This window comes from Prionailurus viverrinus, chromosome X (genome assembly GCF_022837055.1).
Source record: "Prionailurus viverrinus isolate Anna chromosome X, UM_Priviv_1.0, whole genome shotgun sequence".
Lineage (NCBI taxonomy): Eukaryota > Metazoa > Chordata > Mammalia > Carnivora > Felidae > Prionailurus > Prionailurus viverrinus.
In genome coordinates, this window is record NC_062579.1 from 6,395,338 (window position 1) to 6,413,721 (window position 18,384).

The 18,384-nt window shown below is 46.9% G+C and overlaps 1 protein-coding gene across 5 annotated transcripts; it reads left to right on the top strand.

Moving 5' to 3' along the window:
- Positions 1–3,134: 3,134 nt before the first annotated feature.
- On the top strand, positions 3,135–17,655 carry TLR8 (toll like receptor 8). Of its 5 annotated transcripts, none has more exons than XM_047844124.1 (3): positions 3,137–3,218; positions 9,697–9,796; positions 14,475–17,655. In XM_047844124.1, the coding sequence occupies exons 2-3, from the start codon at positions 9,731–9,733 to the stop codon at positions 17,598–17,600; spliced, it is 3,192 nt and encodes a 1,063-aa protein (XP_047700080.1). In that variant the 5' UTR covers positions 3,137–3,218; positions 9,697–9,730; the 3' UTR covers positions 17,601–17,655. The 5 variants fall into 5 exon arrangements, with proteins under 5 accessions (XP_047700083.1, XP_047700080.1, XP_047700082.1 ...); XM_047844126.1 differs by having other exon boundaries at positions 3,202–3,218; positions 9,697–9,786; XM_047844125.1 differs by lacking the exon at positions 3,137–3,218 and adding an exon at positions 3,305–3,372.
- The last annotated feature ends 729 nt before the right edge of the window (positions 17,656–18,384 follow it).

Here is an 18,384-nt window from a genome sequence, read left to right on the forward strand (position 1 = left end):
GAGGGACGCGGAGTTGGTGGGAGCCAGAAAACTCCCCCTCCCGCTCTTGTCAAAACGGTGATGGGAGGCTTGATCCCGTTTGGCTTTTCGCTGTGGGCCTTCGTGAAGGGACGAGTCAAAAGCGTGCACAGCAGAAGCCGAGTGCCGAGTTCTGATGTTCCTCTCTACTGTCACTGCTCTCTTGACCTTTGCCTTCAGTTCCCACGTCCCTGCAAGAAGGTGACCTTGCAGCTCTAAAGTGCTATGGCTTCTTGTGCCGTCTTGGCCCGTTACTTGAGACACTGACTTCAGGAAACACAGGAATGGGTTGCCGCTGACGGAAAGACAGGTTTTCAGATCATTGGTTTATAACCTGGGACTGTCTCAAGAAGGGAGTCTGCAGGGGACTGCTGAGACCTTGCCCTGCCCCTGCTTGTGCAGTCAGACATTCTGTTGAAAGGGGATAGTCCTATTCATCAGGCTGAAACCAGCTTCCGTTTGGTTTAGCTGAGCCACCATGTACAGTTGCACAGGTTGTTCACTGCTCAAGACTGGTTGGCCATATGGGCAGACGAGGCGGTAATCCAGCCCTCCCTCTTCTTACCTAGCTCTGTGCCCTGATCTGGGGCTCTGATAAGCCACAGGGAGAGTGCCTTTAGCTAAATTTTTCATCCAGAGGGCTGCCATTTTCTTTTATTTTTTAAGGTCATTTATTTCTTGGAGAGACAGAGTGAGCAGGGGAGGGGAAGAGAGAGAGAGAGAGCGAGAGAGAGAATCTCAAGCAGGCTCTGTGCTTGGGCCCAAACCCATGAACTGTGAGATCATGACCGGAGCCAAAATCAAGAGTCAGACACTTAACCGACTGAGCCACCCAGGCGCCTCGAGATATTGTATAGACTACACTTTAAGCTTTTGTTTGAAATGAGAAATAATAGTACAAATGGAGAACGGTGGTTGGGAATGAGCATAACTGGGCAGGTGTAATTACGAGTGCGAATACCGCGTGCTCTGGAAGGGTGGGCCAAGGGAGTCGGGAGTCAGGGAGGAAGGAGGAGTCAGGAAAAAGCTACGGAACTGTTGGGAACAGGTGTGGGAGGACCATGAGATGGGCAGTGGCTGCTACCTGCGACGGAGTCCCGTGGCCCTTCCTGCCTGTGTCCGCGCCGAGCGGGAAGGGCCGCCTGCTTGGAGCCACCACGGGAAGCTTCACCGGGACTCCCGGACGCGGCCACGGCACCCATGCGCTCAGGGTCTCCGCGCCTCGATGCCCAACCAGGATGGGCTCACATCAGATCCGGCCTTTGTGTAGAGGAATCCTCTTGTGCATTTCTGCATCCGAATCCCTTGCTGAAGACCTGTTTCTTTTACGTGACTCCTTCCACGGTAGGCTTTTCTAGAGCTCGTGTTGATTTTCTTTGGTTGGTTGCTTGGTTTTTGACAAACAACGGATGCCAGGTACCTGGTGCTGTCCTAGGTCTTGAGCCTTCTGTAGGGCTCCACGGTGTTTCTGTATGTGGCACTTTGCTGTGGCCTTGACGTGGCAGAGCCATCCGCTGCCCTGCGAACGCTCTGGTGCTCGCTGACAACAGAGGAGAAGGTCACGGCCCAGAGGTGAGCGAAGTCCACGACGAGAGAGTCCTGATCATACTATCCCTACTCCGTGAGTGTTTACTCTGGGCCGGGTACTGTTCTCAGGGCTCCACAAGCGTGACTTAATCTTCAAAGCCACCGTATGAGGAAGTTGCTGTTATTTTTATCCCCGTTTGAGAGACGGGAAAACCGAGGCTCGGAGACGCTCATCTGGGGTGTGTATGTTGCCTCACTGGAGTGCTTAATGGCAGATCGTCTCCATTTTGAAATAAAGACCTGTGTCAGCATGTGTGGCAAGGGGAAGAACAAGAAGGTGGTGGCCAAGACTTTGTACCCTCACGGGGCAGGGCAACTTTCCACGTGGGACTAAACTTCTGGTTCGCGGTGACCGTCCTGCCCTGGTGTCGATTTCGTTTTCATCTTTCATGGTTACTGGTTGTGCGGATAAACCTGTAAGGACTAGACCCAACCAGGCGCCCCGCTTTCCGAGATCCCAGCTGGTCTGTCATTCACTGACATTTCGTGGCCCGGAAGCCAGGGCACGTGTGTGTCTGGCTTTTCTAGAAAGGCGGACCCGCTCTTCAGCCTGAAGTTCAGCCCACTACGAGAAGTCATGTGCCCTTACTTTTTAAAACTTGATTTCTGAGCAAATGGTTCCTGATCTCTGGGCTCACTATCATGAAGGCTTCTGGGAAGGCCTTGAACCGCCAGATGGAGAGGTTAGACAAGGAAGGGACAGCAAAGAGGGGACAGAATAATAGTGTGTGTGTGTGTGTAAATGTCACCCCCTCCCCACCCTGCTCCCAGTGTGGTCTCTTCCAATTCAAGGAGTATAGGCCGTGATAAAACACCCTACCCTATTCCAAATGGTTCTCTTGGCCCAGGAGTCAGCAAATGTTTTCTGTGAGGTAAAGATTTCAGGCTTTGCGGGTCAAGAGGCACATTGAAGGGGCGCGTGGGTGGCTCAGTCGGTCGAGCGTCCGACTTCAGCTCAGGTCATGAGCTCGCAATTCTCACGAGATGAGAACATTCTGTCTAACCGGAGCGTAAAGCTAGCGGCCTTTATCAGATTGATTGCAAATGTTTATTTGTAAAAGTTATTCTTTACCCCCACCCCACATCCCGGGCTGGCTTTGGCCCACATGCTATAGTTGCTGACCCCTGTGCTTAAACCTTCTGAGGCCTTCTGAGAGCCCCAAATCCAATTCACTTATCAATCTGATAAAGACCACTAACTTTACGCTCCAGTTAGACGGAATGTTCTCATCCCCTGAAAGAATACCATTCTTGTCATTAGTAGACCTGCAGGACAAAGAAGTGCCCCCAATTATGATATTTGGAATTTTAACAATTAAAAACTTTGTACCAGTTATGTAAATCATTTTACAAATGACTTTTCCACCCTGAATTTCAGTTTTGAAATTTTAAAGCACAGTCAATAAATGATTTGGCAACAGTTAAGAAATCGCAAGTTCCCTTCTTCCCACATCGACTTCTGCAAACCACGTGAGAGGTTCCGCTGATGGTAAGGCAGCCAAGTTCAGGAAGTTGGTCAGTTTCTTTCCCCAGAGTGTGCCTACTGCACACAGGGTACCGTCCGCTGTGCTGCAGGTGACGGAATGAGAAATTAAGACGACGACAGAACAGCGGTAAGCCACTTCCACTCTTTTGGCAAGTGTTTCCAACAGAATACATGGTTTCTGACTCCGGAATGTGGTTCGGTGGCGAATGGTGTGAACCGAGAAAAGTGATGAATGGGGCCGAGAGGTATAAAAAAGGTGAAGAATCGAAACAATTCTAAAGGTAGGCAATGTGGCCTGATAGGCAGTCAGTTTCGAAAATCAAATGCAGGGGTCTTATTAATTTGCACAGGACAGCAAGCACGTTCCAAGTTCGGAGTTGACGATCACTCTCTGGTCCTGCCAGAAACGATGTCCTCTTCTAGAACTGAAGGGTTGGAAGTCAAGTGGGCGGAGAAGTGTTTTTCCTTTGCTACCTCCGCAGAGAAGGGCAAGCTGTGTGATCTCACATGCATGAGTCACTTCGTAGGGCCTAGGCAAAGCCTGGAATTAATATACTCCTAGAAGCTTAGTGTTCAAAATCGCTTGCTACTTTGCTTGTTCAGTATGTTGAGGCGAACACGTTACCACCTTCTACGATTGCGTTCTACTGTGTTCTACAGCGTTTAGATCTAGCAGGTGCTCAGTTTTTGTTATTGTTGAGAACTGTCAGATTGAAAATCAGACTTTACAGTTTGAAGAAGTGATGTGTTTTCTTCTTTTTTTAAGTTTATTTATTTATTTTTGGGAGAGAGAGAACAAGCTGGGCAGGGGCAGAGAGAGAGAGAGGGAGACACAGAATCCGAAGCAGGCTCCAGGCTCTGAGCCGTCACGGCAGAGCCCGACGCGGGGCTCGAACCCACGAACGGCGAGATCATGACCTGAGCCAAAGCCCGATGCTTAGCCCACTGAGCCACCCAGGCGCCCAGTTTCTTGGCTTATCTCTCTGTTTCTCTCCCCCCCCCACCCCGCCTTTGCTCATATGTTTGGTCTTTTAAACTTCATACGCGTGAAATCATAAATTTGTTTCTCTCTGACTTATTTCACTTAGCATCATGCCCTCTCGATCCATACGTGCCATTACAAACGGCAAGCTTTCATTCTTTTTTGTGGCCGTGTGAAGTTAATTTTTCAATCCATGTAATGCCCATTTTAAGCTTATTTATTTATTTATTTTGAGAGAGAGAGCATGAGCATGAGCAGGGGAGGAGAGAGAGAGGGAGAGAGAGAGAAAGGGAGAGAGGGAGAGAGAGAGAATCCCAAGCAGACTGTACTGCCAGCACGGAGCCTGACGGGGGGCTCGAACTCACGAACCATGAGATCATGACCTGATCCGAAATCAAGAGTCGGACGCTCAAGTGACTGAGCCACCCAGGTGCCCCGCATTTAATGCCCCTTTTAGATCTTGAAAGTAAATTAAGTCTGTACCGAAATTTTATGGTGCTTTATAAGATGACTACAGTGGCCCACACAGCCGGTGGTCGATATGGAAATGCAAACGAAGTTATCCAACCGCTACCTGATACTTGTAAGCCGCCGTGGTAGCCGCCACCAATATAATTGTATTATAAGAAAGTGAAAATAGGGGCGCCTGGGTGGCCCAGTCGGTTAGGCGTCTGACTTCAGCTCAGGTCACGATCTCGCTGCTCGTGGGCTGGAGCCCCGTGTCGGGCTCTCTGCGGTCAGCGCGGGGCCTGCCTCGGTTCCTGTCTCCCTCTCTCTCTCTGCCCCTCCCCAGCTCGTGCTTTCTCTCTCAAAAGTAAATAAAAACATACAAAAAATTAACAACAACAACAACAAAGAGAGTGAAAATAGAATAGTAATAAAATCAGACTAAGCTTGTTCAAGTGCCCTGCCTCCCTCCCATGGGTGAAGGGTATCTCAGCAGGTGCCCAAGAGGAGAGCCATGGCCTTGTGGCAGCACCGGATGGCTCTTTGGTCCTTTCCTTCAAGAGCACAGTCCTTTTTCAGAGGGTGAGGGGGCCCCAGGAAGACCTGAAGCGTATTCATCAGTCCCTCGGTTTGATTTCAGAAAGCAAAAGCAAAGCTCCAAGTACGCCTGACCTGAAAAGCCGAGGCTGTGGCTCAGGGGGAGGGCAGGGGAGGCCTCTCGTTCTCCCCTGGTGGCCCCCTCTCATCCTGTCATGTACGAATCCTAAAATCTGCACGGCGTGTGTGAGGGGGAGGCAGGCAGGTGGCAAACCCAGGCTCAGGGGGGATCGAGGCGAGTGTCGAGGGGGAGGATGTTGCTACTCACGGGTGGTCTTTGAAACTCAGTTGGCTATTACTTGTGAGTGTCTTAGGGTCACCTCCAGAGTCCGCTGAGGGGGCCTTCATTCCCACGGAATGTCTGGAGTTCAGCTGAGTTACTCAGCGGAGCTGAGGAATTTGTTAACGTTTTAAACTCTGATCTCTAGTTTATGCCTATTCGGGGCTATAAACGCAAAGTAAATCTGAACGTACAGCCTGTTGGTTGTGGATCGACCTTAGCAAGTACAGGCTGTGTTGACTTCTCGGACGGTTACACGTAGCTCCTGGTGGGTGCACGCGTCTACCATCACTGGGTTCCAGTTGTTCTCTGGATACAGAGACGCTGAAAGAGCCCGGGGGCACTGCCACTTTGCAGAAAGGCAAGGTGGATGATCCGCCCCAGGCATTTGGATCCGGAAGGTTCCAGGTATGGCTCCGAGGTCTCTGGTGATAATTGAAACCAGATCCTTGCCGACCAGCTGCTTGCTGCCAGCCCTACCGATTTGCTAACTACTCGGGGATCTCTAGGCTCAATTTCAGCTCACCCGGCGGGGACACTCCCTTTGCATCCAGCACGTTCTCTTGCTGTCCTGCCTACAGCCCTCACCCCAGGGGGCTGGGTCCCTGGGGGTGGCCCCTCACCTCTGCCTGCCTCTCCTCAGCCAAGGCAGACTTTTCTGAGCCGTCCCGCACGCCGCACTGGTCTTCTAAAACTGCGCTTTTGGTGTCCGTTGGGGTCCAAGCAGAGAAGGAAGGTGTGAGGGGGGGACTGAGATGGGTTTGTGTTCGTTGTGGGATTCGGTTCCTTCAGAGCGCGAAGGAGAGAACTGGCCTGTGGTGTGCCCGTGGACCCAACCAAAGAACTGATTATGCACGGAAAAGAGGAAAGCGGTTGTGAAATAGTGGCTTCCTCGGTAGCTGTATTTGTCAGGGAAGGGGAAGTGAAGCAGGCGTGTGTGTGTGTGTGTGTGTGTGTGTGTGTGTGTGTGTGTGTAATTCACGTGCTTTCTGTAACAGGTCCTGGCTTGTTCTAAGTGTTCCAAGGCAGCACCCAGTTAGCAATCCAGACCGCGCAGACCCAGTCACCTTCAGCGGGGCGTCTCTCAGTTCTGGAGGCCAGAAGTCCAAAATCAAGGTGTTAACGGCACGATTGGTTCCTTCCTGGGGGGCTCAGAGGGAGAAGTCCCAGGCAGGTGTGTCCCCAGCTCCCCCAGCCCTGGGTCCGAGCCCCAGGACAACATCATAGACAACCAGGGCTGACTTCTTTTTAGAGACGGCCTCGGCCCAGTGAAACTTTAAAGAAAGGGTTTGTTTTCTTTAAAATCGGGAAAATAACAGAATCCAGCCTAGCTTATGTTTGTCTTTATACCAACACGGTCATAAAATACCATTTTTTAATGATTTTTTTTGGCTGGAGGAAGGGGCCCCCAAGGGCCAAAGCGCTTTGGGCCCATGAAAATCGTCACTTGGCCCCGTTGACAAGCACACTCTGCTTTCCGCCTTACCAGATATGCCAAGGAAACTTCAGGAATTGCCAGTGTGTCCCCAGTGAAGGAGATTTAAGTATTGATCCACAATCCCTGATCTGAAACCTGTGGGCCAGCATGGTGTCAGAGTTCAGAATGCGTATTTTAGCAAGACGGTGCATAGATGATACCTTACAAAACCCTTCTGACGGGCCCAGGTCACGTGCATGGCTATTTCTGCCCTGAAACAAGAATGGTCCCGCTAAGTAGATAGATAGAGATTATAAGAGCCTTAGGTCAGTTCCGGTCAGGTTTTGCTACCAAATAAGTTACAAAAAAACAAACGAAGTCTTCCGGTGCTCAGATTTTTTTTAGGATTTCAGACTCGCATGGGGGGGTGGGTACTGAGAATCTGGGCAAGAGAGGACCTGCACTGAGAAAATAAACCAGGGGCGCCTGGGTGGTTCCGTCAGTTGAGCGTCTGATTTTGGCTCAGATCATGATCTCAAAGCTCGTGGGTTCGAGCCCCCATCGGGCTCTGTGCTGACAGCTCGGAGCCTGGAGCCTGCTTGGGATCCTGCGTCTCCCTCTCTCTCTCTGCCCCTCCCCTGCTCATGCTCTGTCTCTCTCTCGTCTCAAAAATAAATAAACTTTAAAAAAAAAAAAGGAAAGGAAAGAAACCATAAACCACTGACTTGGGTGCCAGAAGGCACGATTCTATCAATCCCTGTGTCTGATTTTTTTTTTTCCTTTGTCCTTGTGTCGATAGCTCTCATGGTAGGTGATTCCCTTAGGTGATTGGTACCGGCTATTATTTCATACTCACGGCTGGGGCACCACATAGCTGACTGGCAGCTCCAGGCTCAAGGACGGGGCTTCCCAACAGATGCGTCTCAGCCCAAGATGAACGCCTGCGAGTCGCTTTTGGTCAGAGCGTGCCAATGTGATCATAGATGTTTTCTGTGGTGCAGGGCTGAGACCAGGGTGAGTAGAGTGAGACACACGTTTGGGTGCAAAATTTAAGGAGGACAGGAGATCGGAAAGCTCAGTAAGGAAGATACGTAATATTTTAAGGTTCTATTTAAAAAGTCAAACTGGCCGACTCCAGCCTGCAGACCGGTTGCCTGTTTTATGAATAAAGTTTTATCGGCACCAGGGCTGGGATCAGGGTGAGGCGAGCACAGGGCGCCTTGCGAATGCAGGCTTGCGTTCTGCCCTTATGTCAAGTGTTGACTATGTAGCCCACCCGGGATTTTAAGTTGTGAAACCCCCGTTCGTCTTGATGACTAAGTTTTGGGGTGCCCCCTTTAATTTCGCACCCACAGCCCAGCTGCCGTGCTTGTCCATTTTCCCAGGGGGACGCCCCCGTCTCCTGTTGGGGTGCCGTCCGAGTCCGCAGGGCCGGGGAAGCAGGGGATGGGGCTCCCTGCTCTAGATGCGGGCTGTCCTTTCTCCTTGGCGGTTCGCCCCTGCCTTCACTTGTGCCCAGAGTCTTGAACCCGGGGCTCCGGATTCAACCTTTTGAGTCAGTGTCAGGGAGGGAGGACCGGGCCGGAGGGGGGTGGGGTGGACAGCAGAAGTAAGTGTCCTTTCTTCTCTCTGCCTCAGGTTCGCTTTTATTTGCATAGTTGCACTTTCTATCTTACTTGCACGATTACCCCCGTTCCCCTCAATCGTCTCTGCAGAGTTGCCATTTTCTCTTCTGCCGGGCGGGATGGTTTGTTGCTCGTTGGCGGGAGGGTGTTTTGCTCGTTGGCGACACCTTAATGAGGTGAATTCTCCCTGGCGCCCTTCTCACTCCATCTGGGATCCGGTTCCCTCTGAGGTTCTTCTGGAAGCACGGCTCTGGGTACCCCAAGACAGGGGTGTGGCCAAGAGGAGGGGGGGGGCGGGTCTCGAGGGTCTCCTCAGCTCCAGCTGGACGAGTGAGCTCAGGTTCACTCTGTCCGCCCTTGCCCAGTGGCCTGCCCACGGGCCTCAGCCCAGCACCCCGGGGAGATGATGGGCCTTCGCCGTCCGTTCGCCTCTCCCGTGGATGGGGAGGCTTGGCCGGTTGGGGATTTGTCCTCAGCTCCTGGGCTGGCTGGCTGCTCACCACTTCCCGCTCTCCCGCCCCAAGTGCGACCCTTGGAAGGGTGGGGTTAGGAATCTCAAGCTCCTCGCTCGCAAATCCCCCGAATATTCTGATCCCTTCTATGGCCCAGCTTTCTGGGAGGCCTTTTTCACCCCGAAAAGAATGATGAATTTCAAAAAGCTCACCTCCTCATCTTCAGTGCCTCCTAGAGGCTTTTCAGCTCACTTGTTCCTTGTATGAGGGAGACCCTAGCACCTGGAATTAGACGCGGAGGCCTTGACTTGAGGCTGCACGGGTCAGCCCTGGCCGCCGGGCCTGCCCAAGTAAAACCACCGGAAAATGCCTCTCCTCCCATCGTGCTAAGGGAAGAGTCTACCCTCTGTTCCTCGTGGGCCGCATGTAAAGATTAATTTTGAAATTGGTGTGAATTTATCATGAAAAATGACAGCAGAAACCTGACAGGCACTGCCTCAGCCAGGTGCTGCTCGTATGTGCCTTTGGTGCGATGGGACCAGAGTGGCACGTGGCTTGTGTGGTCTTCGTCCCCAAGACCCATCGCCCCAGGTGCATCGGGAGAGAAACGACAAATTCCAATGGAGGGACAGTCTGCATAACCGTCCCGTTGCTTGTTTTTATTGGCCTCCATAGTAACTCCCACCATCTATCACGCTCTCAGTTACTGCCGTGAGGGTCTATCGTTAGGACCTGCTTCTAGGAATTGCTGAGTTTACATTGATTGACACTTTTGATAACTATCACGAATCTCTTTCTGTCTTAGAGGTGGCACTAATTTAGACTCCTACCAGCAAAATATGAGAGCACCTGTTTCGCCACATCCTCATCTACACAGTAGAATTGGTAAAAAATGGTATGTCATGGTACGTTTTTGAGTGAAGTCGAATATCTCTTCCTATCCTTATGAGCTGTTTGTGTTTCTTGTTTCTGTGAGCTGTCTTTGAATAGATCTTCGTCCATTTTTCTGTCGGGTTATTTGTCTTCTCACTTATGCATGAAATGTCTACGTATCAAATATCTTACTTCCTTATCTGTGATATAAACGGCAGATATTTCCTCCCAATTTACTGTTTCGCTTTTGGCATTGTTTACCAGGTTTTCTGTGAGGCGAAACTCTTAACTTGCGTGTGGTTGGATCGGTCAGGTTTTTGTTTCCTTTTTTGGCCTCTGTTCTCTTTTTTGTTGTTCTGGAGTAGATAGCGCAATTAGACAATGAAAATACATTCGACTGCATAAAGGGTGTTAGGAATATAATCATTATTTGCAGATAGGTTAATGGCTTACCCAAGACAGTCACATGGGGAAACAACTATTCGAAATAATCAGAGAACTTAGTATAGTGATCTGGCATAAAATTAAGTTATAGAAATCAGTAGTGCTAATGGATACCAGCATGGCCTCTGTCATTCTTAAAAACATGGGGTTCTAGCACATCAGTGATGACCAGATGGATGAAGCAGAGAGTCTAGAGATAGATCCAAATACGCAGGAAAGTTAATATATGATAGAAGGAACATATCAAGTTGGTGAGAACAGCAGTATTCAACACACGATGTTGCACCTCAATGAAACCAAAAAGCAACCAACTGAACGGGAGAAGGTATTTGCAAAAGGGTATGTTCAATAAAGGGATGATATCCAAAATATATAAAGGACTTACGCAACTCAACACCAAAAAATAAATAAATAAATAAATAAATAAATAAATAAATAATTAATTTGATTAAAAATGGGCAGAGGACCTGAATAGACATTTTCCCAAAGAAGACATCTGGATGGCCGACATCACTCATCATCAGGGTGATGCAAATCAAAGCCGCCATGAGATATCACCTCACATCTGTCAAAGTGGCTAAAACAAAACACACACACACACACACACACATATGCGCGCGCGCGCGCGAAAAAAACACATTGATGGGGATGCGGAAAACAGGGAACCCTCATGCACTGTTGGTGGGGATGTAAATTGGTGCAACCGATGTGAAAAACAGTAATGAGGTTTCTCGGAAAATGAAAAATAGAAATGCTATATGATCCAGGAATTTCACTACTGGGTCTCAACCCAAAGAAAATGAAAACACTAATTTTTAAAAAAAATACACCTCTATGTGCATTACAGCATTATTTATAATAGCCGAGATGTGGAAGCAACCCAAGTGTCCATTGATAGATGAGTGGATAAAGAAGATGATGTCGTGTACACCCACAGCAAAAACAAAACAAAACAAAACACAATGACCTCTTGCCATTTGCGACAACATGGATGGACCTAGCGGGTATTATGCTAAATGAAATAAGTCAAAGACAAATTTCACGTATATGTGGAATCTAAGAAACAAAACAAACCAACAAATAAAAGAAACAGACCCATAAATACAGAGAACAAAGTAGTAGTTGACAGAGGGGAGGGTGGAGGTTGGGGCATGAACAAAAGGAGCCAAGGGAAGTGGGAGCTACAGGCTTCCAGTTAATAACTGATGAGAAGGAAAGGTACAGCGTGGGGAATAGTCACTGGTAGCGTCATAGCGCTGCATGGTGACAGATGGTGGCTACCTTGTGGCGAGCACATACCGTATAGAATTGTGGAATCGCTATGCTGTATGCCTGAAACTAATGTGACATTGTGTGTCGACTATATTCAGTGAAAGTAAATAAATAAGTAAATACAAAAATGATGTTGGGGCAACCAGATCTCCATGTAGAAAAAAAATAATGTGGGTCTGCCCCTCACGTTTTATGGTAAAACAATCCCAGTAGGATAAGATATCTCCATGTGAGAAAATGAAATCATAAAACTACTAAAAGAAAAGATGAGAAAATTGTTGATAGAACCTGAAGTGTAGAATATCCTTTATGGCGTTCACTTCCCTGGATGATCTGATTCATACATGCGTACTTGTACAAGTTCATATGTGGCTATACTGGCCACAACTCCCAAGTTCATCCTTCGACGAGAACTCTCCTCTGAGCCAAAGGGGCATATATGTAACTGCCTCCTGGACATCACTGGGAGATCACAAACTCAAATTTAACATGTCAAATTAATATTATTAGAGGCTTCCAACAATACCCATTTATTAGCTCAAATTTCTGTAGGTTAAGATGTGGCTGGATTCTGATCTCCAGGCTCTAAATAAGGATCCATTTCTAAGTTCATTCTGGTTGTCAGTCTGTTTTAGTTCTCTGTGGCTGTAGGATGGGGTAGAGGGCCTTTCCTTGCCGACTGTCAGCAGAGAACCACTCTCAGCTTCTAAAGCCTGCCTGCATTCCTCGTCGGTGGCCCCCTCTGCTTTTAAGTCAGCAATAGTGCGTCAAATATTCTCCAGCTTCTACTCTCTCTGATTCTCCTTTCTGCTGCTAGCCAGAGAAAACTACGCTTTTAAAAGGCACATGCGAGGGGTGCCTGGGTGGCTCAGTTGGTTGAGCGTCCAACTTGAGCTCAGGTCATGATCTCACAGTCTGTGGGTTTGAGCCCCATGTGGGGCTCTGTGCTAACAGCTCAGAGCCTGGAGCCTGCTTCGGATTCTGTGTCTCCCTCTCTCTCTGCCCCTCCCCTGATCATGCTCTGTCTCTCTCTGTCTCAAAAATAAATAAAAACATTAAAAAAGAATTTTTTTAAAGGCACATGCAATTAAATTAGGCCCATCTAGATGATCTCCCTTTTGCCACATGACATAGCATAATTACAGCAGTAATACGAGGGGGCAAAGGTGAGAGGGGCCATCTTGAAATCCTGCTGACGAAACCAGATAAAGCAGGGATTTCTTCTGGTAAAAGTAGAACATTAGCCAGCAGCATCTAGATAGTGCTGTATTTGGAAAATAGCCCAAAGTAACTGCAAATGCCCTGGGAGTCCTGTTTCACTCTACTGTTCATCTCATAAGGAGCTGGCTCTTCCCCGACTGCTATAAACTGGCAACGATGATTGATCCTCTGAATAATCACCATCCACATAAAAATCTTTCATGGCAGAATAAGGGTGTGGCAGTGACTATTCATTAACCCTAAATTTTAGAAGAATTCAAAAAGGGAGCTCTTACCTGGCTTAACTCACAATAAGGGCATGAGTTGGGCGTTAACGAAAAATGTAATTTTGCGAAGGTTGGTCTCCATACTCCGTGAAATAAGATTTTGAGGGTTCTTTTGATCACAGCCCTCATCAGACCAATCACACGAATCCGTTTATTGCATTGTATAATTACCAAAAGCAAGATACCCAGCCCTCTAGTAAGAGAGAGTTGCAGAAAGTGAGGCAGTCTACTAAGTGTTCCAGAGGATGTCTTCCCTACCGAAGTTTACAATGTTAGCCAGCGAATAGCCATTAATGCCAATGTCCATATGATAAGGAACATATGAGTTCTAGTAGCCAGTCCACAACATTTTTTTTTTTGAGTGCTGTCTGCATGTGAGGTACTGTTCTGGCACGAAGACTTCAGAATGAGATTGCATAGCATGATGGCTACTGGTTAAAACATGATGCTGGAATCAGAATGACTGGAATCCAGCTCTATGACATGTCGTCCTTCTGAAAGCCACTGAAGTCTCTGAGTTCGTTTCTTCATCCACAAAACGTGGATAATATAGGACCTATCTCATTGTGTTGGGACGAGCATTAATGTGGATAAGAAAATGTTTGTGGTTAGCACAATACCTGACACTTTGTTCTGCTTATCAACAGAAGGTGTCCACTTTCTTGTCAGGCGGGAACATAAGAGATCTTGATACGTGCCACCAGAGAGGTATGGAAAAATTGCAGGAAATGCCAGTAAGAGATATGGTTGTGTAGAGAGATAGCTGTGGAGATAAGGTAGAGGTGACTCTGGCTTGGAGATCTTAGGTGATACCATAATGAAACCTGGATCTGAAATCTCCTTGGGATGGGCCAACTTTCCTCAAGAGTTATGCTAATAGGCTGAAGCTATGAATATATAACTTGCTGTGCTACAGCTCTAGCATGAACCATAGCTATGGGCCAGCATCAGACGTCTTATGCTGATGGGGCATCTTGATGAATGCCTCCGCAAAAGCTTCCCAGGCTTTCTCATCATCATCATCTCAGATAGCTTCTTCTCCAACTTCTTTTAGCACCGTGAAGCTGAATGCAGTGAGCCATTCAAATTGTTCTGAACTTGGGGGCTCCTAGGTGGCTCAGTTGGTTAAGCGACCGACCTTAGGTTAGGTCATGATCTCATGGTTCGTGGGTTCGAGCCCCACGTCAGGCTCTGTGTCAGCTCCGAGCCTGGAGCCTGTTTTGGATTCTGTGTCTCCTTCTTCTCTCCATCCCTCCCCTGCTCATGCTCTGTCTCTCTCTCTCTCTCTCTCTCTCTCTCTCTCTCTCAAAAAGTGAATAAACATCAAAAGAAGAAACAATTTTAAAAAAATATTCTGAACCTGACTTCATGCAATTTGCTTAGTTGTTAAGGAAACTCACACTTGAAAACACATGCACAGTGTGATGAAACACTGTTAATTTCATCATAAAATGCCTGGTAACTACTGCTTCTCTAACATTGTGCCTCCACTTTTGATTTCCCCTAGGAAAACATGAGCCTTCAGTCTTTGCTTCTGACCTGCCTTTTCCTGCTGATCTCTGATTCCCATGAGTTCTTCACTGAAGCAAATTATTCTAGAAGCTATCCTTGCGACGAGAAAAGACAAAATGGCTCTATTATTGCACAGTGCAATGACCGTCGACTGCGAGAAGTTCCCCAAACAGTGAGCAAATATGTGACAGCACTAGACCTGTCTTATAATTTCATCACACACATAACAAACGAATCATTTCAAGGGCTGCAAAATCTTACTAGAATAAATCTAAACCACAATGCCAATCAACAGCACCTGAATGAAAACCCTGATATAAACAGAAGTGGCATGAATATTACAGATGGGGCATTCCTCAACCTACAAAATCTAAACCAGCTACTGCTTGAAGACAACCAGTTAGACCAAATACCTGCTGGTTTGCCGGGGTCTTTGAGGGAACTTAGTCTAATTCAAAACAACATAATTTGGGTAGCTAAAAAGAATACTTCTGGACTTACGAATCTGGAAAGACTCTATTTGAGCTGGAACTGCTATTTTGGCAATAATTGTAATAACAAAACTTTCGACATAGAAGATGGGACGTTTGAAAGTCTTACAAATTTGCAGGTGCTGTCACTGTCTTTTAATAAACTTGTCCATGTGCCACCTAAACTGCCAAACTCCCTAACAGAACTTTACCTTAGCAATGCCAAGATTAAAGTCATCAGTCAGGAAGACTTCAAGGGATTGACAAACTTAAGAGTGCTAGATTTAAGCGGGAACTGTCCAAGGTGTTTCAACGCGCCATTTCCCTGTACACCTTGTGAAGGAGGCTCTTCAATTCAGATCCATCCTCTTGCTTTCCAAACCCTGACGGAACTTCGCTACCTAAACCTCTCTAGCACTTCCCTCCAGAAGATTCCTGCAATGTGGTTTCAAAGTATGCATAATCTGAAGGTGCTACATCTGGAATTCAACTATTTAGTTGACGAAATAGCCTCTGGGGAATTTTTAACGAAACTGCCCTCCTTAGAAATTCTTGACCTATCTTACAACTATGTAAAGGCGAAATATCCAAGATATATTAACATTTCTCAAAACTTCTCTCATCTGAAGTTGCTCCAGACATTGCACTTGAGAGGTTATGTGTTCCAGGAACTTAGAGCAGAAGATTTCCAGCCCCTCATGAATCTCTCAAACTTAAAGACTATCAACTTGGGCATTAACTTTATTAAGCAAATTAATTTTACCCTTTTCCAAAATTTCTCCAACCTGAGCATCATTTACTTGTCAGAAAACAGAATATCACCCTTGGTAAATGATATCAAGCAAAACGATATGAGTGGTTCCTCTTTTCAAAGTCATATCCGTAGGCTACGCTCAGCAGATACTGAGTTTGACCCACATTCAAATTTTTATCATAACACCAACCCTTTAATAAAGCCACAGTGTACAGTTTATGGCAAAGCCTTAGATTTAAGCCTGAACAGTATTTTCTTTATTGGGCGAGAGCAATTCAAAGCTTTTCATGACATTGCCTGCTTAAATCTGTCTTCTAATGGCAACGGCCAAGTGTTACACGGGACTGAATTTTCAGCTGTACCTCACATCAAATATTTGGATTTGACAAACAATAGACTGGACTTTGATGATGATAATGCTCTCAGTGACCTGCCAGAGTTAGAAGTTCTAGATCTCAGCTACAACGCACACTATTTCCGAATAGCAGGGGTAACGCACCGCTTAGGATTTATTCAAAATTTAACACAACTAAAAGTTTTAAACTTGAGCCACAACAGCATTTATACTTTAACGGAGCAAGACCTGAGAAGCATGTCCCTGAAAGAGTTAGTTTTCAGTGGAAACCGCCTTGACATTTTGTGGAACGCCGAAGGTGACAAGTACTGGAAAATTTTTACAAATCTCGGGAATCTGACATGGCTTGATTTGTCCTCAAATAACCTTAGGCACATCCCGAATGAAGCTTTCCTTAACTTGCCCCAGAGCCTCACCAAACTATACATAAGAGATAATGTGTTAAATTCCTTTAACTGGACACTGCTCCAGCTGTTTCCTCATCTCCAGTTGCTCGACTTAAGTGGAAACAGGCTGTCCTCTTTGACCAACAGCCTCTCTAAATTCACGCCTTCTCTTCGCACGCTGCTACTGCGTCGAAACAGGATTTCCCACCTGCCCTCCAACTTTCTTTCTGAAGCCAGCAGTCTGATACACCTCGATTTAAGTTCCAACCTGCTGAAGATGATCAACAAATCCACACTTCAAACTAAGACCGCCACCAACCTAACCATTTTGGAACTAGGTAGGAACCCTTTTGACTGTACCTGTGACATTGGAGATTTTCGAAGATGGATGGATGAAAATCTGGATGTCACCATTCCTAGATTGGCAGACGTCATTTGCTCTAGCCCGGGGGATCAAAGAGGGAAGAGCATCGTGAGTCTAGAGCTAACAACTTGTGTTTCAGACACCATTGCGGCGATACTGTGTTTCTTCACGTTCTTTATCACCATCACGGTTATGTTGGCTGCCCTGGGTCACCATTGGTTTTACTGGGATGTTTGGTTTATCTATCATGTGTGTTTAGCTAAGGTAAAAGGCTACAGGTCTCTTTCCACATCCCAAACTTTCTATGATGCCTACGTTTCTTATGACACCAAAGACGCCTCTGTTACCGACTGGGTGATAAATGAGCTACGCTTCCACCTAGAAGAGAGCGAAGAAAAAAATGTGCTCCTCTGTTTAGAGGAGAGGGACTGGGACCCGGGCTTAGCCATCATCGATAACCTCATCCAGAGCATAAACCAAAGCAAGAAAACGATATTTGTCTTAACCAAAAAGTATGCCAAAAACTGGAACTTTAAAACGGCATTCTACTTGGCCTTGCAGAGGCTCATGGATGAGAACATGGATGTGATTATATTTATTCTGCTGGAGCCAGTGCTACAGAATTCTCAGTATCTGAGGCTGCGCCAAAGGATCTGCAAGAGCTCCATCCTTCAATGGCCTGACAACCCCAAGGCGGAAGGCTTGTTTTGGCAAAGTCTGAAGAACGTGGTCTTAACTGAAAATGATTCACGGTATAACAATCTGTATGTTGATTCCATTAAACAATACTAACTGATGTTAAGTCATGGTTCACCAACATAATAAAAATTACCCTCTGTCTTAGGTATTTATTGCTGTGTAACAAATTGATTATCCCAAAACCCGGTAATTAGAAATTATCCAAACATAGGGGCACCTGGGTGGCTCAGTCAGTTGAGCGGCCGACTTCAGCTCAGGTCATGATCTCATGGTTCATGAGTTCGGGCCCTGCGTTGGGCTCTGTGCTGACAGCTTGGAGCCGAGAGCCTACTTGGGATTCTGTGTCTCCCTCTGTCTCTGTCCTCCCCCTCTCGCACTCTGTGTCTGTCTCAAAAATAAAATAAACGTTAAAAAAAAATTTTAGAAATTTTCCAAGCATAAAAAAATAAATAAAGCCCCTTCAGAAGGAAAAGAAGAAAGGGGCACCTGGGTGGCTTAGTCAGTTAAGTGTCCAACTTTGGCTCAGGTCATGATCTCACGGTTCATGAGTTTGAGCCCCGCATCGGGCTCTGTGCTGACAGCTCAGCGCCTGGAACCTACATCAGATTCTGTGTCTCCCTCTCTCTCTGCCCCTCCTCTGCTCACACTGTTTCTCTCTTACTCTCAAGAATAAATAAACATTAAAAAAAAATTTTTTTTAAAGAAAAGAAGAAAAATCCCCAATGCACCATCCATACTTTCTTAAGTAGTCTCTTAGTTAATCTTGCAGGATGATTTATCTTTAATTATGAGTTTCTAAGGAACTGAACAAAATGGTATGTTACAGTGTTGTTTAATAAGGACAAAGTAGAAATCAGCACAAAGTGTCCAAGGACAA

Bases quoted from the DNA above. Each gene is read 5' to 3' on its own strand.
- TLR8 (XM_047844124.1), top strand. From the start codon at position 9,731: ATGAGAGCACCTGTTTCGCCACATCCTCATCTACACAGTAGAATTGGT. The intron at 9,797-14,474 runs GTACGTTTTTGA...GATTTCCCCTAG, and splicing joins GTAAAAAATGGTATGTCATG to GAAAACATGAGCCTTCAGTC.